General features: G+C 33.5%; 1 protein-coding gene and 1 long non-coding RNA gene across 8 annotated transcripts in view; one reads left to right on the top strand and one right to left on the bottom strand.

Annotated features, from left to right (window-relative positions):
- The window catches only part of LOC140631854 (uncharacterized), a 74,132-nt gene that overhangs the window by 24,164 nt on the left and 35,219 nt on the right, over positions 1 to 14,749 (bottom strand). For 2 of the 6 annotated variants that reach the window (XR_012029373.1, XR_012029370.1), the window contains exon 3: positions 1,986 to 2,174. The exons of 2 other annotated variants lie outside the window; for them this stretch is intronic. This is a non-coding gene — a long non-coding RNA (uncharacterized lncRNA). Of the gene's footprint in view, positions 1 to 471; positions 2,175 to 7,691; positions 7,909 to 14,749 lie in introns of those variants that run through there. 2 more of the 6 variants (XR_012029371.1, XR_012029372.1) reach the window with 2 other exon arrangements.
- Positions 1 to 14,749, top strand: part of UBE2D1 (ubiquitin conjugating enzyme E2 D1) — a 31,097-nt gene that overhangs the window by 14,092 nt on the left and 2,256 nt on the right. Inside the window, exons 2-6 of one of the 2 annotated variants that reach the window (XM_072823145.1) lie at positions 7,440 to 7,503; positions 7,597 to 7,628; positions 10,079 to 10,156; positions 11,223 to 11,328; positions 14,153 to 14,246. In XM_072823145.1, the coding sequence (XP_072679246.1) occupies positions 7,440 to 7,503; positions 7,597 to 7,628; positions 10,079 to 10,156; positions 11,223 to 11,328; positions 14,153 to 14,246 (374 nt within the window). The remainder of the gene's footprint in view (positions 1 to 7,439; positions 7,504 to 7,596; positions 7,629 to 10,078; positions 10,157 to 11,222; positions 11,329 to 14,152; positions 14,247 to 14,749) is intronic. The other variant, XM_072823146.1, reaches the window with a different exon arrangement.

A 14,749-nucleotide genomic window follows, 5' to 3' on the forward strand; every position in this document is an offset into this window, starting at 1 on the left:
AACATTTTAATGATTAATATTCTTTTGAGATTCATTTTTAGGTTTAATTATATATTACTTAAAGGGCCATCCCAGTGTTTCTAAGTGAACTGCACTATTCTCTCTTAACACCTGTTATTATGATATTTTTTATTAAATGCAGTCTGCATATCAACATAAGGAATTGATTCTGATCCTCTTGTCAAATCTAATTATTTGTATTTCTAAGAACATTGAAATTTGAAATGTCTATTCCTTGCTGATCATGTTATTCCTTAAATTTTATTGATTAACTCAAATATCACACACTTATATAAAAGGCATTGTGCTAATAAGTATTGTGGAGGAATCCATGAATAAAATGCATTAAAGTCCTGGTTTAAAAAAAAGCTTTCTGGTAGAAGAGGAAAGGGAGGGAAGAAATTTGGTATATATTAAGCATCTTATTATACATACCAGGTATTGAGGTAGGTACTTTTGTGTTGTTGGGTATTTTTTTTTTTTAAAGATTTATTTTATTTTATTTTTTAAGAGAGTGAACAAATCAGTGAGGGGAGGGGTAGAGGGAGAGGACCTCAGGCAGATTGTGTAGTGACCATAGATCCTATGGTAGGGCTCAATCTCAGACCCTAAGATCATGACCTGAGTCCAACGCTTAACTGACTGAGCCCTTCAGGTGCCCCGGTACTTTTGTGTTTTCATTCATTTGTCAATATAGTTCTTCAGGGTTATCAGTGATGTCCAGAAGAGGTACTTTGAGACTCAAAGAGGTTAAGTTGCCCATAGTCACACAGCTAGGAAGGGTTAGTGCAAGGCCAGATTTTACCCAAGTCTGACCCCAAAACTTACGTTTTTAAAGTGGCTGTTGAGAAGATGACCACTGTTAAGGAGAATGGGTATAATTTGGGAATAGGAACTAGTTTTTGAAGAAAAAAATTACAAAGGCCAGAGAACTTAGCCATGTAATATCAAAGTAATCAGGTGAAACCTGACTATATGTCTCTCAAACTTTTTGGTCTTAGGACCTCCTCGTATTAAGTGTTGAGGGGATTGCCTAGGTGGCTCAGTTGGTTAGGTATCCAACTCTTTGATTTCGGCTCAGGTTGTCATCTTGGATTCATACTTGGAGTTCTCTCTCTCGCCCTCTGCCCCTCCACTTGCTTGTGTGCTCTCTCTCAAAAAAAAGTATTTAGGACTTCAGAGAGCTTTTTGTTTGTATGGATTATATCTATTAATATTTACCATATGAGAAACTAAAACAAATTTAGAAATAGTAATTTAGAAATAACAAAATTATTATGTAAACATAAATAATATTTTTATTAAAATTAACTTTTCCAGGGGCTCCTGGGGCTCAGTTGTTAAGTTTCTGCCTTCAGCTCAGGTCATGATCCTGGCATGGTGGGATCAAGCCCCACTTCAGGCTCCCTGCTTCGGGCAGGGAGACTATTTCTCCCTTTCGCTCCATCCTCCCATGCTCTCTCTTTCTCTTTCAAATAAATAAATAAAATCTTTTAAAAAAAGAATAACTTTTCTAAAACAACCGAGAAGTGGCATTGTTTTACATATGTTCAGATCTCATTATGTCAGGCTTATAGAAAATAGTTGAATTTTCACATCTGCTGAGGAATTCAGTCTGTTAAAATATCACATGTCGTATAACTAAAAAACTCTACTGTATACTCATTGAGAGTGAAAAAGGTAAATAACATCTTAGTTTTATTGTGAAACTAACATTGACCTAATAGGCCTCCTGAAAGCGTTTAGGAAAACTGAAGGGAGTTCTTTGGAATATTATTGGGCAAGTTTGTGAATGGGAACCCAATTGAGCATGTAAACTGGTAACTAGGTAATGGAAAGCCTTCACTGGTTGAGTGTGATTTTAATAAGTAGTGGGGAGCCACTGAAATTCTCTAAAGGAAGATTGAAATAGAGCTGTGCTTTTTAGAAGATTATTCTGCAAATAATGCATAGAGTTTGTGGAAGCAATTATAGTTGTACTATACCTGGTTTTTGAAGAAATTGTAGTGAGCAGTAGAACAGGTATTGAGAGTATATTGTATTCTCATCTGACTATATATAGATGATGGATAAGAGAAAGACAAGAGTCAAAACAATGCTGAAATTTTGAACCTGGTGACTTTGTGACAAATATTCCATTAACAGATGTTGGAGACACAGGAAAAGAAGCAATCCTGAGAAAGAAAGTGGATTAAGTTTGGCAATATATAAAAAAAGTTTTACATTATTATTTGTGTTGAAATAAATTTAGTCTTACAGAAAAGTTACCAAAAATAATAAAGTTCATGTGTATCTTTCACCTAATTTTTCCTAATATTTACAACTTACATTACCAAAATGAAGAAAGTAACATAAAGTACAATACTATAAACTAAACTACAGACCTAATTCAGATTTTACCAGTTTTTCAACTGTCCTTTTCTTGTTTGAGGATCCAGTCTGGGATCCTACATTGAATTTAATTGGTATGTCTTAGTATATATATTCTTTAATCTGTGACATTTCCTCAATCTTTCCTTGTCTTATAAAAATTATTTAGTGACAAGAGAAGATACTTATTATAGGTATAATGAAAAATACCAGTGTTATTTCAGTTTTTAAAAACGTCTAAGAACCTGAGTAAAAAAAAATCACTTTTTTCTTTAAAAAGTTATAAAAGTATTATTAAAAAGTTGAAATAATATAGAAGACATGAATGAAAAGTGACAACTCATTCCCAGAAATAGCTATAGCTAATAGTTTGGTGTGTATCCTTTTATTTATTTTGTATGCATGTATAGTATGTGTATATGTTATGGGATCTAATGGGCATACCCTTCTGTAACTTGAATTTTTAACTCAAAAACTTTTATAGGCACACAACATCTTTTAATGTAGCATATACAGATCTAGTTCATTCTTTTCAATGGCTGCACAGTGTTTCATCATGTGGCTGTATCATGAAACCATTCTCTTATTAATGGAGCTTTAAGTTATCCTTGGTTTTTCATAGTTAAGTAAACTGCCTCACTGAGCATCCTGATACATGTATTTTTGGGTATTTGGACAGTTATTACTATGAGGTGAAATTACTGGGTCAGAGACCATATGTGTTTTTCACATTCACAGTTATTACCAAATTGCCCTTCAAAAGGATGTGTCTTAACACTCCCTCCAACAGTGAATGACGTGTTCATTTTCCTCCAAAGCTGTGGATGAAATATTCTAATGTTAAACAATGGTTTGGTTTTGGTGACCACAATTCCTGTGGGTGTTTGACTATTTATGCGTTACTCTGGTTTTTTTTCTTTACAAAGCACTACTTTGTTTTACTTTTGTAACACAAACACACATACACATATACCTCTTAATTAAAAATAAATGGTTTTAAATGCTTTGTCTTTGAGACTTTTTTTTTTCCTTGAGACGTTTTACTTTTAAATAGCATGAGGTAAAAGCAAGGCCATGAAGAGGCCTAGATGAGGGGCTAATGAAACAGTTATTGGGAGGCTACCTATGGAGTGCATCCTAGATTTCAAGGTAGTTGGTGGAGTAGGAGGAAGTGACAGCCAGGGTCAGAGTAAACCGAACTTTAGAGGGGCTTCCATGAGTAGAGAGAATGTGGAATTAATCTTTGGCTCTTAGGTAAGGACCTGACTGTTTGAGCAGTTGGTATAATTCAGTGTTAATTCTTACATAGATAGTGGAGAGAGGAGCAAAGGAAGAGATGACTATTCCTAGAATTTCCGCTTGAAATAACATAGGACTCACTAAATTATTTTTAATACTCCATATGTGGCTATGGTGATAGAAATAGGCAAATAAGAATGCCATTTAAAGCAGAAAAACCATGAATCAAATTCTAAGACTGTTTCTGAGAATCTTGGAGTAAACTAAATTGGAATTTAACCAATATAAGTAGTTCTTGGTTTTTTGTGTCTTACCTAAAAGTATACTGGCTGCCGAATAGGCTAAGAACAAAAGGGTGGGGTTTTTTTGGTTGGTTGTAGTTTTGTTTGCTATATATTTTCACCCTCTTAGCACATCTCAGAATTCCTCCTTTTTCTTTTTTCAATTTTAAGATCTATTTTTGTGGATGAAGGAGGGTATATATTGAGCCTTTTGTTTTCAGTTGGTCATTCTGTCTGCACCGATGTACCATAGGTTTAGTTACATATTTCCAAATATAACAGGGCATATTTCTAGACACATGGTTTGAGAAAGGGATAGAACATTAGAGATTTAGACTCCTAAAAAGTCTAGGATGTGTAAGTCTTCACCTAAGCATTAATGTCACTATTCATGAGTAATGATCAGTCTCACTATTAAGAATGTCTGATGTACTGTTCAGCTTCCTCTTTCCTATAATAAGTGAGCTTTAAATAGACAACTTAAGAACCTGACCTTTGCAGTTCAGTTGTGAGATTTTTCTCTTGTCCTGAGTTCAAACTGCTCCTAGCAGAGGAGGAAGTATCAGGGCACAAAGGGGTCCCTGGGTGGCTCAGTCAGTTATGTGTCTGCCTTTGGCTCAGGTCATGATCCCAGGGTCCTGGGATGGAGCCCCCTGTGAGGCTCCCTGCTTAGCAGGGTGCCTGCTTCTCCCTCCCTCTGCCTGCCCTTCCCCCTGCTTGTGCTCTCATTCTGTCAAATAAAGAAATAAAATCTTTAAAAATGAAAAAAAGAATCAGGGCACAAAAATAAAAGAACAAGATAACCTTGACTTTTCTGTATTATTTTAAAGGGATTTGAAGAACAGTCTAACATTTGAAATTTGAACATAATATTACAAATAAAGTATAATTGTGGGCTTTTTGTTAGTATATAAAATATATGTGTGTATTTATAGGTATGACTTATTCACATATATAGTCTCTCTGTAAAAATATATCCATGCAAATAACTTCATTTTTTTTAACTACAGAAACTCATTTTCAAAATAACTAGTTTTCTGCATAAAGTAAGGGCAAAGTAGTCCCATTTACCCATTTACACTAATGTTTAGAAAACTCAACATGATTAATATTTTCAGAAGCAATCTCCTAAAAGCCCAGATTAGAAAACTATTAAATAAAGCACAGTCATCTAAAATGGGTCTGTGACTTGGGAGCACTCCTCCCCTAGGTATTTAAACTGGTTAAATAGTTGCATTCTGCTACTGGAGAATTGGCTGGTTGTTATCCATTCCATATTAACATTTACTTGAATACTTAGTACATGTCAGAGATTGCGGTTTTTCACATGTATCATTTCTCTTGGCTGTTACAGAAACTATGGATAAAAGTAGTAATGCCACTTTACGTTACAGAAAACTAAGGTTTGGAGAGGGGAAAATAATGTTTTGCCCAAGATCATGTGGCAAGTGAGTATGGCACCTGAATTTGAAGTTCAGAGCCTTGCTTTTTAATCTAACCATTATCACTAAGTTGAGGATTGAAATCTCCCTCTTATTGTTTAACTACACCTGGACCAAAGAAACTGCTAACTTTGCTAGTTAATTCTTAATCAGGAAGAAGGGTACAGCACCAGTTGTGAAGATAACAGAAACAAAAACAGAAATGAAAAGACCAAGATATACTGGAGAAGACTTGAAAGAACTAGACCAGAGTCTGCACTTGGCTCAGTTTTTAAGCTTAGGAATTTCTTAGGAAAGCCTTTCCTTATTTCTGTTAGAACACTGTTAGCCATCCTTTTCCTTATTTCTGTTAGAACATTGAACTCGTTGTAATACCATATTGTAAGGGTTCTAAGGTGCTTATATTTTTTATTTAAACATTTCTAAAATCTAGATAGCATCTTATAATTGATATAGTCTTAAAATTAATTGATAGCTTTTCTCCCTAATTACTGGTACAAAAAATAAGGATGTCATTTATGGTTGTTAGCATCTTAGATTGGATGAAATAGAGTTTACATGTGTTACCATGAAAAGTTTTATATCATTCCAACAGGTTTAAATGCCTGGTATACATAATGATTTTCCAATTTCTAGTCTAGTCCTCTTAAGCCCCAGACCTACATGCTGAACTAAATTCTCCTTTGACACCGCAGGGATCACCAATTCAATATGTCTCCTTTCCAAACAAACTTGTCTTTTTAGTATTCTCCCATTTCTAAATGGAATCCACATTTGTACATTTGTAAGCTAAAAAGGTTACCAGTCTGACTACCAAGGTGTGAATCCCGCTTCCACCCTATACTAGTTTTGTGAGCATACAGTGAAGTGTGATGCCTTGTTCTTCATCTGTAAAATGGGGAGCATGATAACACCTGTCTCAGAGGATGGTTAGGACAATAAAACAAGGAGTAAATGTTAGCTGCCACTAATCTTCATGATACATGGCTGTGACCTCTCTCCTTACCTGTGTACATATAATTCATCATCAAATCCTGTGAGAAGTTGGCCCTTCAAAATATTTCTGTCCACTTTTATTTCATAGCTGCTTCTCTACACCAAGCCCTCATTTTTCTCTCCTTTAGTAACTAATAGCTTCTCCTCTTTCTCATCTCTTATCCATTCAATACAAAGGCCAGACAGCTGTTTTTTAAATCAGATCATACTGCTTCCTAAAACCTCCAATCTTTAGTATGATGTGTATTGTTCTCAGTTCTCTGCCTGGCCTCTGCCTACTTTTTTAGTCTCATCTTATTTTTTAGTCTACTTAACGGTGTCACTCATATCTCCCAAAATGAACTCCCACTCCTTTACTTTTTGATTTAGATGCCACTGCCTCAAATGATCTTCCAAACTAAAGTAGGTACTTCAGTCCCAAAGTATGATTTTTTTTAAAGTATGATCTTTTATATTGAATTTATTATACCTTTCATATTTGGGGTGAAGATAAGGGAATTGAGTGATTTCCCCCAGGCTCGTGATGCTAGTTATGGTAGAACTAGAATGCCAACCCAGGACTGGCTCCAAACTGTATTATTTCCCTGATCCTTCCTTTGCTTCCTTGAGAGCAGAAGAAAGCATATGAATCAATGTGCTATGCTTCCAAAGATGGCCTGACTTATCTCCTTTCTTTCTATTTAACCTTCAGGTAGGTTGTTCTTTCAATATCCACTTCTCTGTGAGTCATCACTCCGAAATTAGATTGTAAACGTTTGAAGTTCTTTTTCTATTCTTACAGTATAGTATAGCATTCTTATAGCAGTTCTTATATAGCAATTCTATAAATTACCTTGCATACAGTAGATACTTACTAAATATTTTTGTCTTAGGGGATATTAGAGAAAAACAATATTTTAATCCATTTAATATTTTAGGGTTTGGAGATCTCTCAGGAAGGAATTTAATACTTGCCATACTCTTCTACCAATTAGTAACAGAGTACATTTTCTGTTTTCATATTTTGAATAGAACTGCCTAAAATTATTTTAAATAATTTATGTCTTCATAGACTATTATGTTTGTTTCACTGGAAAAATGATTAACCTAAAGTATTTTTGCTTTGCTTCAGGAATTAAGTGATCTACAACGGGACCCACCTGCTCATTGTTCAGCTGGACCTGTGGGAGATGACTGTAAGCTTTGCTCTCTTGCTAGGATTTTGCTATCATTAATAATATAGGTTTGAACATTTGTTAATGACTCCAAAACTCCTTTGTTTGTTTCAGTGTTCCACTGGCAAGCAACTATTATGGGACCTGTAAGTATGATTCATATATATGAAATTAATTCCCGAAGCCATACTTCATTTTTGTTGTTTCACCTTTGATCAGATGTTTGTGGCTAAGGTTGAGTTTTCTTGTACTCTGAATCACCCAGGAAGCAAAATATGATTAAAGGATTTATGATGATTTTCTAGAGCACTGGTGGCAAATACATCACTGTGATGTTTTCCTTTTCCTTTGGCAAATCCTTGATTATTACAAATAGTCACGGATCGATCACCCACAATATGCAACCAGGCTATACATTTGCTTGATCTGTTTTTAAACACAAAAGTCAGTTGTTCAAAATTAAGCATAGTTATTCTCATATCAACAATTTTAGTAAAAAAAGCAAAACAATTTTAGTAGATTAGAAATAATTAACTCAGTAATGGAATACCTGCAAGTAACAAGCACCAGTTTGCAATAACTGTTTTCACTGTTCCTATGTATGAAAGAGAATTGGTGAGATGATTTCAATGCATCTGTCTTTGCCAACTCGTGAATTTGTTGTTTTTAGTTTCGCTGTATTGTACTGAACTCAAAATTACCTATTTTGTGACTGGCTTTATTTAATAACACTTACTACCCTTGTTAAGATGGTTTCTTTCTATACCTAAGAGACAGTTATGACTTGAAACAGGCTTTTCTTTCTGTGCACAAAAATCTGATTGCAAAAGAATGGGCATTGACTACTTTCTGGGTGAGACTATACTAGTAACATGTTTCCATTAACACCATTCTCTTCTGCCTCCCCTGAAAGAACTTTATCTAGTTACTCATAGAAGTTTAAATCATTTTGCCTCGTGTTTCATTTTAAAAGACAATAAGTACTGAATTTTCAAAACAGGAGTCCTGGGCAGATGTCTGAAATTACTAAACTGTTACATTGTTAGTTTTTTAAAGGGTAAATGCAACATATTTATTTAAATAACAACTTTAAGAATCTAGTTATTTGTTTTTCATTGCTTACTAAGAACCTTCAAAATACTACTATTTAAAGGCCCACCCTTGCCATTTGAATTATAGCCCTTCACAGATATTTCTTAGGTGAATCACCTGTAGCAAATGGTTACAATTATGTTACTTATACCCCTTTATTTTAGTAATCTAAACATGCCACTCTATAATATCATTTGAATTTACTTACATTTTCTACATTCCTTTTAATTTTTGATGAACTGGAATTAAACTATATATAGTAAGATAATTATCCAGTACAGTCCTCTAATGTATATACAGAAACTCGAAGAAGTATTGATAGTCTTGCTAGTATTACCAAAGTGGTAATATAACATGATAAATTTAATTAAGTATAAAAGAAGGGCACCTGGGTGACTCCAAGTTGGTTAAGCATCTGACTTTGGCTTAGGTCATGATCTTAGGGTCCTGGGACTGAGCCCTGCATCTGGTTCCCTGCTCAGTGGGGAGTAGTAGTCTGCTTGTCCCTCTGCCCCTCCACCTCCTTGTGCATGCATGCGCTCTCTTACTTTCTCTCAAATAAATAAAATCTTTAATATACATATAAAGGAATATATGTGAGTATGTATATATGTCTGTGTGTATAAAGGAATTAAAATAGAATTTTAGGTATTTTGCTGCCTTTTTTCTTTATCATTTTTTTCTTGCTTGTAGCATTAAATGTATTTTCTAACTGCCATAAAGAAACATGGCCATATTTAAATTCCTCTTGTAAAGTTGACTCCTAATTTGGTTAAATGAATATTGAATTTATCTAGGTTTATTTTTAGCTTTTTTTGCGTTTTCCACATTATAAACCGTTACTAAGTGAAGATTGGAGATCTGAATGGTGTGTCACTGAACCTTTCCTTTTTGTAACTTGGTCTTTTTAGTTCATCTCTATTCTTGCCCCTTAATGGACACTCAGGGGTGCCTGGGTGGCTCAGTTAAGTGCCCAACTCTTGATTCCAGCTCAGGTCATGATCTCAGGGTCATGGGATCAAGCCCCACATCAGGCTCCCTGCTCAGTGGGGAGTCTGCTCAAGATCTCTCCCTCTCTGCCCCTCTCCCAGCTTACATTCTCTCTAAAATCAATAAGTAAATCTTTTTTTAAAAGACCATCAGATCTTGTTTTGTAAATAAGAATACTAGCCCCACCCCTTTTTCCCATACCAATTACTGCTGCAGAAAATTATTTTCTCAAAGCAATCTTAGTGTATACCAGTCTATTAAACTCTAGACTCATAAAAAGATCTGTTTAAGTCACACTACTGTGTGGGTCCTATTTTTGTGTTTAACTTTGATGTTGTCATGATTGTTGGAGAGTCTTCCTTCATATCTGCTAAGGGAAACCTATTTTCAGGGTAAATGATTTGAACTTGGGACAGAATAATGGCATTTTTTTTTCAAATCTATTTAGGGGGATATCATATCTCAGGTTACTAAAAAATACAATAATTACTGATGCAAATATTTGTAATTTCAGCCTGATAGCGCCTATCAAGGTGGAGTCTTCTTTCTCACTGTACATTTTCCGACAGACTATCCTTTTAAGCCACCAAAGGTACTTTAATTTTTATGATTGATGTGCCTCCTTTGCCAGGGATCTATCTTACTCTTTACTCCAAGATATGTACATGATGTTAAACACATCATGTCAAACACATGGGTAGATTAGCATGTTGAAACTATTTTGTAAAATAACTGAATTTAAAATATGCTTTCTTACTCAAATATTGGACTATATCTATAAAAGGTAGTATCTGTTATACTATAAATTAGCTTTCTTACCTTTTTTCCCCTCCTTATTAAAATATATGTAGTTTGGGAAATTTTTTATGGTCAAGAATCAGACTTTTCTATTCAGGAGATTATCTTTCCAAAGTTGACCCTATTTCTCAGTTCTTAAGTTCTTAATTCAAAAATTTATTGAGCATCTCCAATGTTCTATTATATTGAGGATTAAAAAAATAAATATGGTACAGTCTCTTTGTTAAGTGGGGTAGGAAAAATAAAAATGTGTTCTTATTAAATTAAATATAAACTAGATCTGAAGAGGAAATAAGTGATGGTGACATCAAAGAGGGAGAAATTTGTTAAATTCTGTCACTCAGAATAATTATTTCTGATTTTTAAAAACACCTGATTAACATCATATATATGAAACAATATAACAACTTCCTGGAAGATTAGAATTCTTGTCAGACTCCTTAGGATAGGTAACAGCCCCTCAGCTTTCTTGTGGACCAAGGTCAGCACCCTATTTTTAGATCCAAGTGTCACTTGCATGTATCAATGATAAATTAAGAAAAGGATTACTTTGAGGGATGATGAAAGCCATTGTTAATTACTTCAGGTACTACTCAGCCAGTCATATCAGCTATAAGAGTTTTATTTATTATCTTCCAAAATACTTCTCAGTTCCTGAGAGGAAAGGGAAAACTGACTTTATTTGCTTTTACACTCCCAGTAGTTAAAACTGTGTGCACAAAGTAGATGCTCAGTTTCTTGTTGAATACATTTCTCCTCTAAGGTTATATAAAATTGAGGACATTTTGCTCTAGCACAATTTTGTTCTGTTTTGTCTATAGTTCATGGATTGTCACATTTTTTTTTGTTTTGTTTTTTAGATTGCTTTCACAACAAAAATTTACCATCCAAACATAAACAGTAATGGAAGTATTTGTCTTGATATCCTGAGGTCACAATGGTCACCAGCTCTGACTGTATCAAAAGGTAATTTCGTTTATCAGATTTATAACAGTTGATAACAGTGAGACAGGAAAAATACAGCAGAGGTATCTAGGGAATAAAGTTTTAAAAAAAAAACAATCTACTGTGTTTTTTCCCTGCTTTGATTTTGCTTTACTTTCATAGCTCTTCTTTTACTCTTTTGCTTTTAGCAGTTAGCTTGGCATGATTAATGGGCAAATTGTAATGATAAAATGAGAGAAATTTTAAATATGTTAGAGCTAGATATTTGGATAAGCCTGTTGACATTTTACTCCTTTAGTTTGGGCTTTAAAGAGAGAGATAGGGTATAAATAAGATTTTAGGACCATCTGTCCCATTTATTAAATGGGATTTTTGATGTAATGAGTAAAGTTATACTTCTCTTACATCATCTAAGAAAAAATACCAGATTAGACTGATAAATGATTTAAAATGAGAGACACATTTCACTTTAGAATAATGCAGGACATTTAGCATGTTAGTCTAAACTTACGGTAACCAATAGCATTATTTTCATGACTGATGATCCATGTGGATTCTCAGCTTTCACAGATATATAGCTTTTCCTTGTTAAATTATCAAATGTGTACATAGACCTTCGGAAGCCTTTTTGTTATTAGCCAATACTATATACTGTGCCAGTTCTCTTAATTCATGTCTTTTTTCTCTAATAGAAGAGAACCTAACCATTGGAAAATACTGTTTTGAGTTAGAAGCATCTGCTGAAGTAATTTAATTTGGTAGTTTTCCCTTGTTCTAGAATTTAAGAAAATTATTTCTCTTGAAGGATTCAAGGGAGGAGTGAGTCTATGCTCATTTTAAAAATCGCTTTAATAAATGCTACCTTAATGTTTAACTTAAAAGTGATTAGGTTTAGGGGTGCCTGGGTGGCTCAGTCAGGTAAGCGTCTGTCTGCAGCTCAGGTCATGATCTCTGGGTCCTGGGATCCAGCCTGCATCAGACTCCCCTGTTCAGTAGGGAGTCTCCCTCTCCTCATCATTCATTCTCTCTCTCTCTTTCAAATAAATAAAATATTTTTTTAAAAAGGTGTTTAGGTTTATAGGAAGCAGAGTCCACAGAAATATTTTAAGTATTAGGTAAGGAGTAGCCCTTCCTGTCAGCTGGTTATTATGAGTGGCAGTTTTTCTGACCAAAATGTTTGTATAAAATGTTCATGTTGATTCTGGTGTCATTTTAAAAAGCTTTCACATAGTATAACTGCTATGCACTAGATGTAAGAAAGTTTGTGTCAAAAGGTTACTCAATATACTCTTTCCTGGAATGGTATCACAAATGTAAGTCATTTGGCATAAGTGGTTAAGTACTTATAAAAGAAATGGCACACTGCCAGATGTTGAGCACTTATCTTCTAACACTGGAAACTTTTTATAAATATTAGTTAATATTCTTGGCTCCTGGAAACTGTCCTTGAAGAATTTCAAGGAGCCTCAGTTTCCTCATATGTAAAATGAGGATTATAAGAGTATTACCACCTAAGGTTGCTATGCATCTGGCACATAGAAGGCACTCAAGAATGTCAACTATTAATACCTTTTTCTCTATCTTAAAACATTTGATTTGTGTATATGATAGTGAAATCAGGGCATGTGGCTCTTGGCAGCAAGAATGAGAAATGAGGAATTTCCCTCTTGCTAATTCATAAGGTAGCTATACTTTGCTTATTTGTACATTTTTTACTTTTTTATATTTTAAATGTCTTATTTTGCTTTTTTATCATGAGTTTAGTCTAGAAACTCTGGAAATGTGAGCTAAGATAATCTACCCTATTGATTTAATATATACAAGGTTTAAAATTTTATTGGGCAGATGAAAGATAAGGAAGAAAATACTAATTTTCTTATTAGCCCTTAGCAGCCCCCTTTCACATGTGTCATTTAAGAATTAACTCTGCTTTATAAATTCACTTGTGGATTTGTAAGAGTAGGAAAAGATAAAGAAACATAGTAGAGGAAGGTGAAGATAAAATGTTCTTCCAAAGACTCCTCATACCCCCTCAAAAGTGGTGGCATGCAGCTGAAACATCAGTGAGGAACCAGAGTCCTTGTTCCTTACTTCTTCAGATACTTTAGATTGTTTTTTAAAATGTAGGTATTTGAAATAGTATTTTGATGTGGAAAGATACAACTACTTTTTCAGTTTTCATTTCTATTTAAAAATGTACAAGTTAAATATTGATAATTGTTCACATTATTATTAAATGAGTGTGATACAGATAATGTACATGGAATAAAAGATTTATTGAAAAAATCTGACAAATGTTTCTTTGTAGGCAAATTATAGCACTAAACTAAAGTAAAAAGTACATAAACATGAATCTAAAATGGTTTGGACTGTTAACTATAATTTGCTTTCCTTATTTTGAATTGATTAGAACATAGATTTAAAAGTAGACAGTTTCCTCATTAAAGTTCAGAAATATCTCTAAGAAATATCTAAAATTAGGATACTGTTTTTAAAATGTTTTGATTAGCTATATATGTTACCTAAAATTATTTTTGTAGAGACCTCTTGAGATTAAATGTTTATAGTTACTATAAAGATGCATATTTTTTAAATAAGTAGAAATTCAGAGTTTAAAACATCAAAAATTATGGTAATTTTGTATTATATACCCTACATGCTAGTTTTATAATTTTTAATTTAAAATAAAAAATATTTGTTTCTAAGTAGTTAGTCTACAATGTAATTTAGCATGTTACTTTGTTCTCTTTATAAGTTCATTGTCTATATTCAGTCAAATCATTTTCATATATGTAATTGTGCAAAATAGATCATTATCTAATATGTTGTTCTCTTTTCAATCTAGTTTTATTGTCCATATGTTCTCTACTTTGTGATCCTAATCCAGATGACCCCTTAGTACCAGATATTGCACAAATCTATAAATCAGACAAAGAAAAGTAAGTGTTTACTTAAGTTTCTGCCTGGTTGTATTTCTGTGTAGTCTGCCAAAATAGAAGTATTATCAATACATTTAAGTACAATTAATTGTGTTTATTATACTAAGTTTGTTTATCTTTCCAATGGAAGAAATCTTTTATTTTAAACTTTATTAGCCTTTTTACAAAAGATATTATTCCTTCCCAAATAGTTTTTAATCCTTTACTATTTAATAGTACATCTTGTATTTGCACAATATGACTTTATTGATAAGAAAGAACTATATATAGTTCTAGGTGGTAAATTTTAAATAATTTGATAATGGGAAAGCATTGAATATTGTATTCCTTATCTTCTCCCAGGAAGAGAAGTTATCCCTAACCCCCTCCAAACTGACCTAATTTTCAAGCTGCTTCATCTTGCTGGTACTTTTGATTCATTTGCAGTTTACAGACAGTGCCCATTCAGGGTTGGCTTTTATAGATTTATGTTACAAATTGATTTCCTCATTTTGTTGTTTATA

Source organism: Canis lupus, chromosome 4, assembly GCF_048164855.1.
Source record: "Canis lupus baileyi chromosome 4, mCanLup2.hap1, whole genome shotgun sequence".
In the NCBI taxonomy this organism is placed as follows: domain Eukaryota; kingdom Metazoa; phylum Chordata; class Mammalia; order Carnivora; family Canidae; genus Canis; species Canis lupus.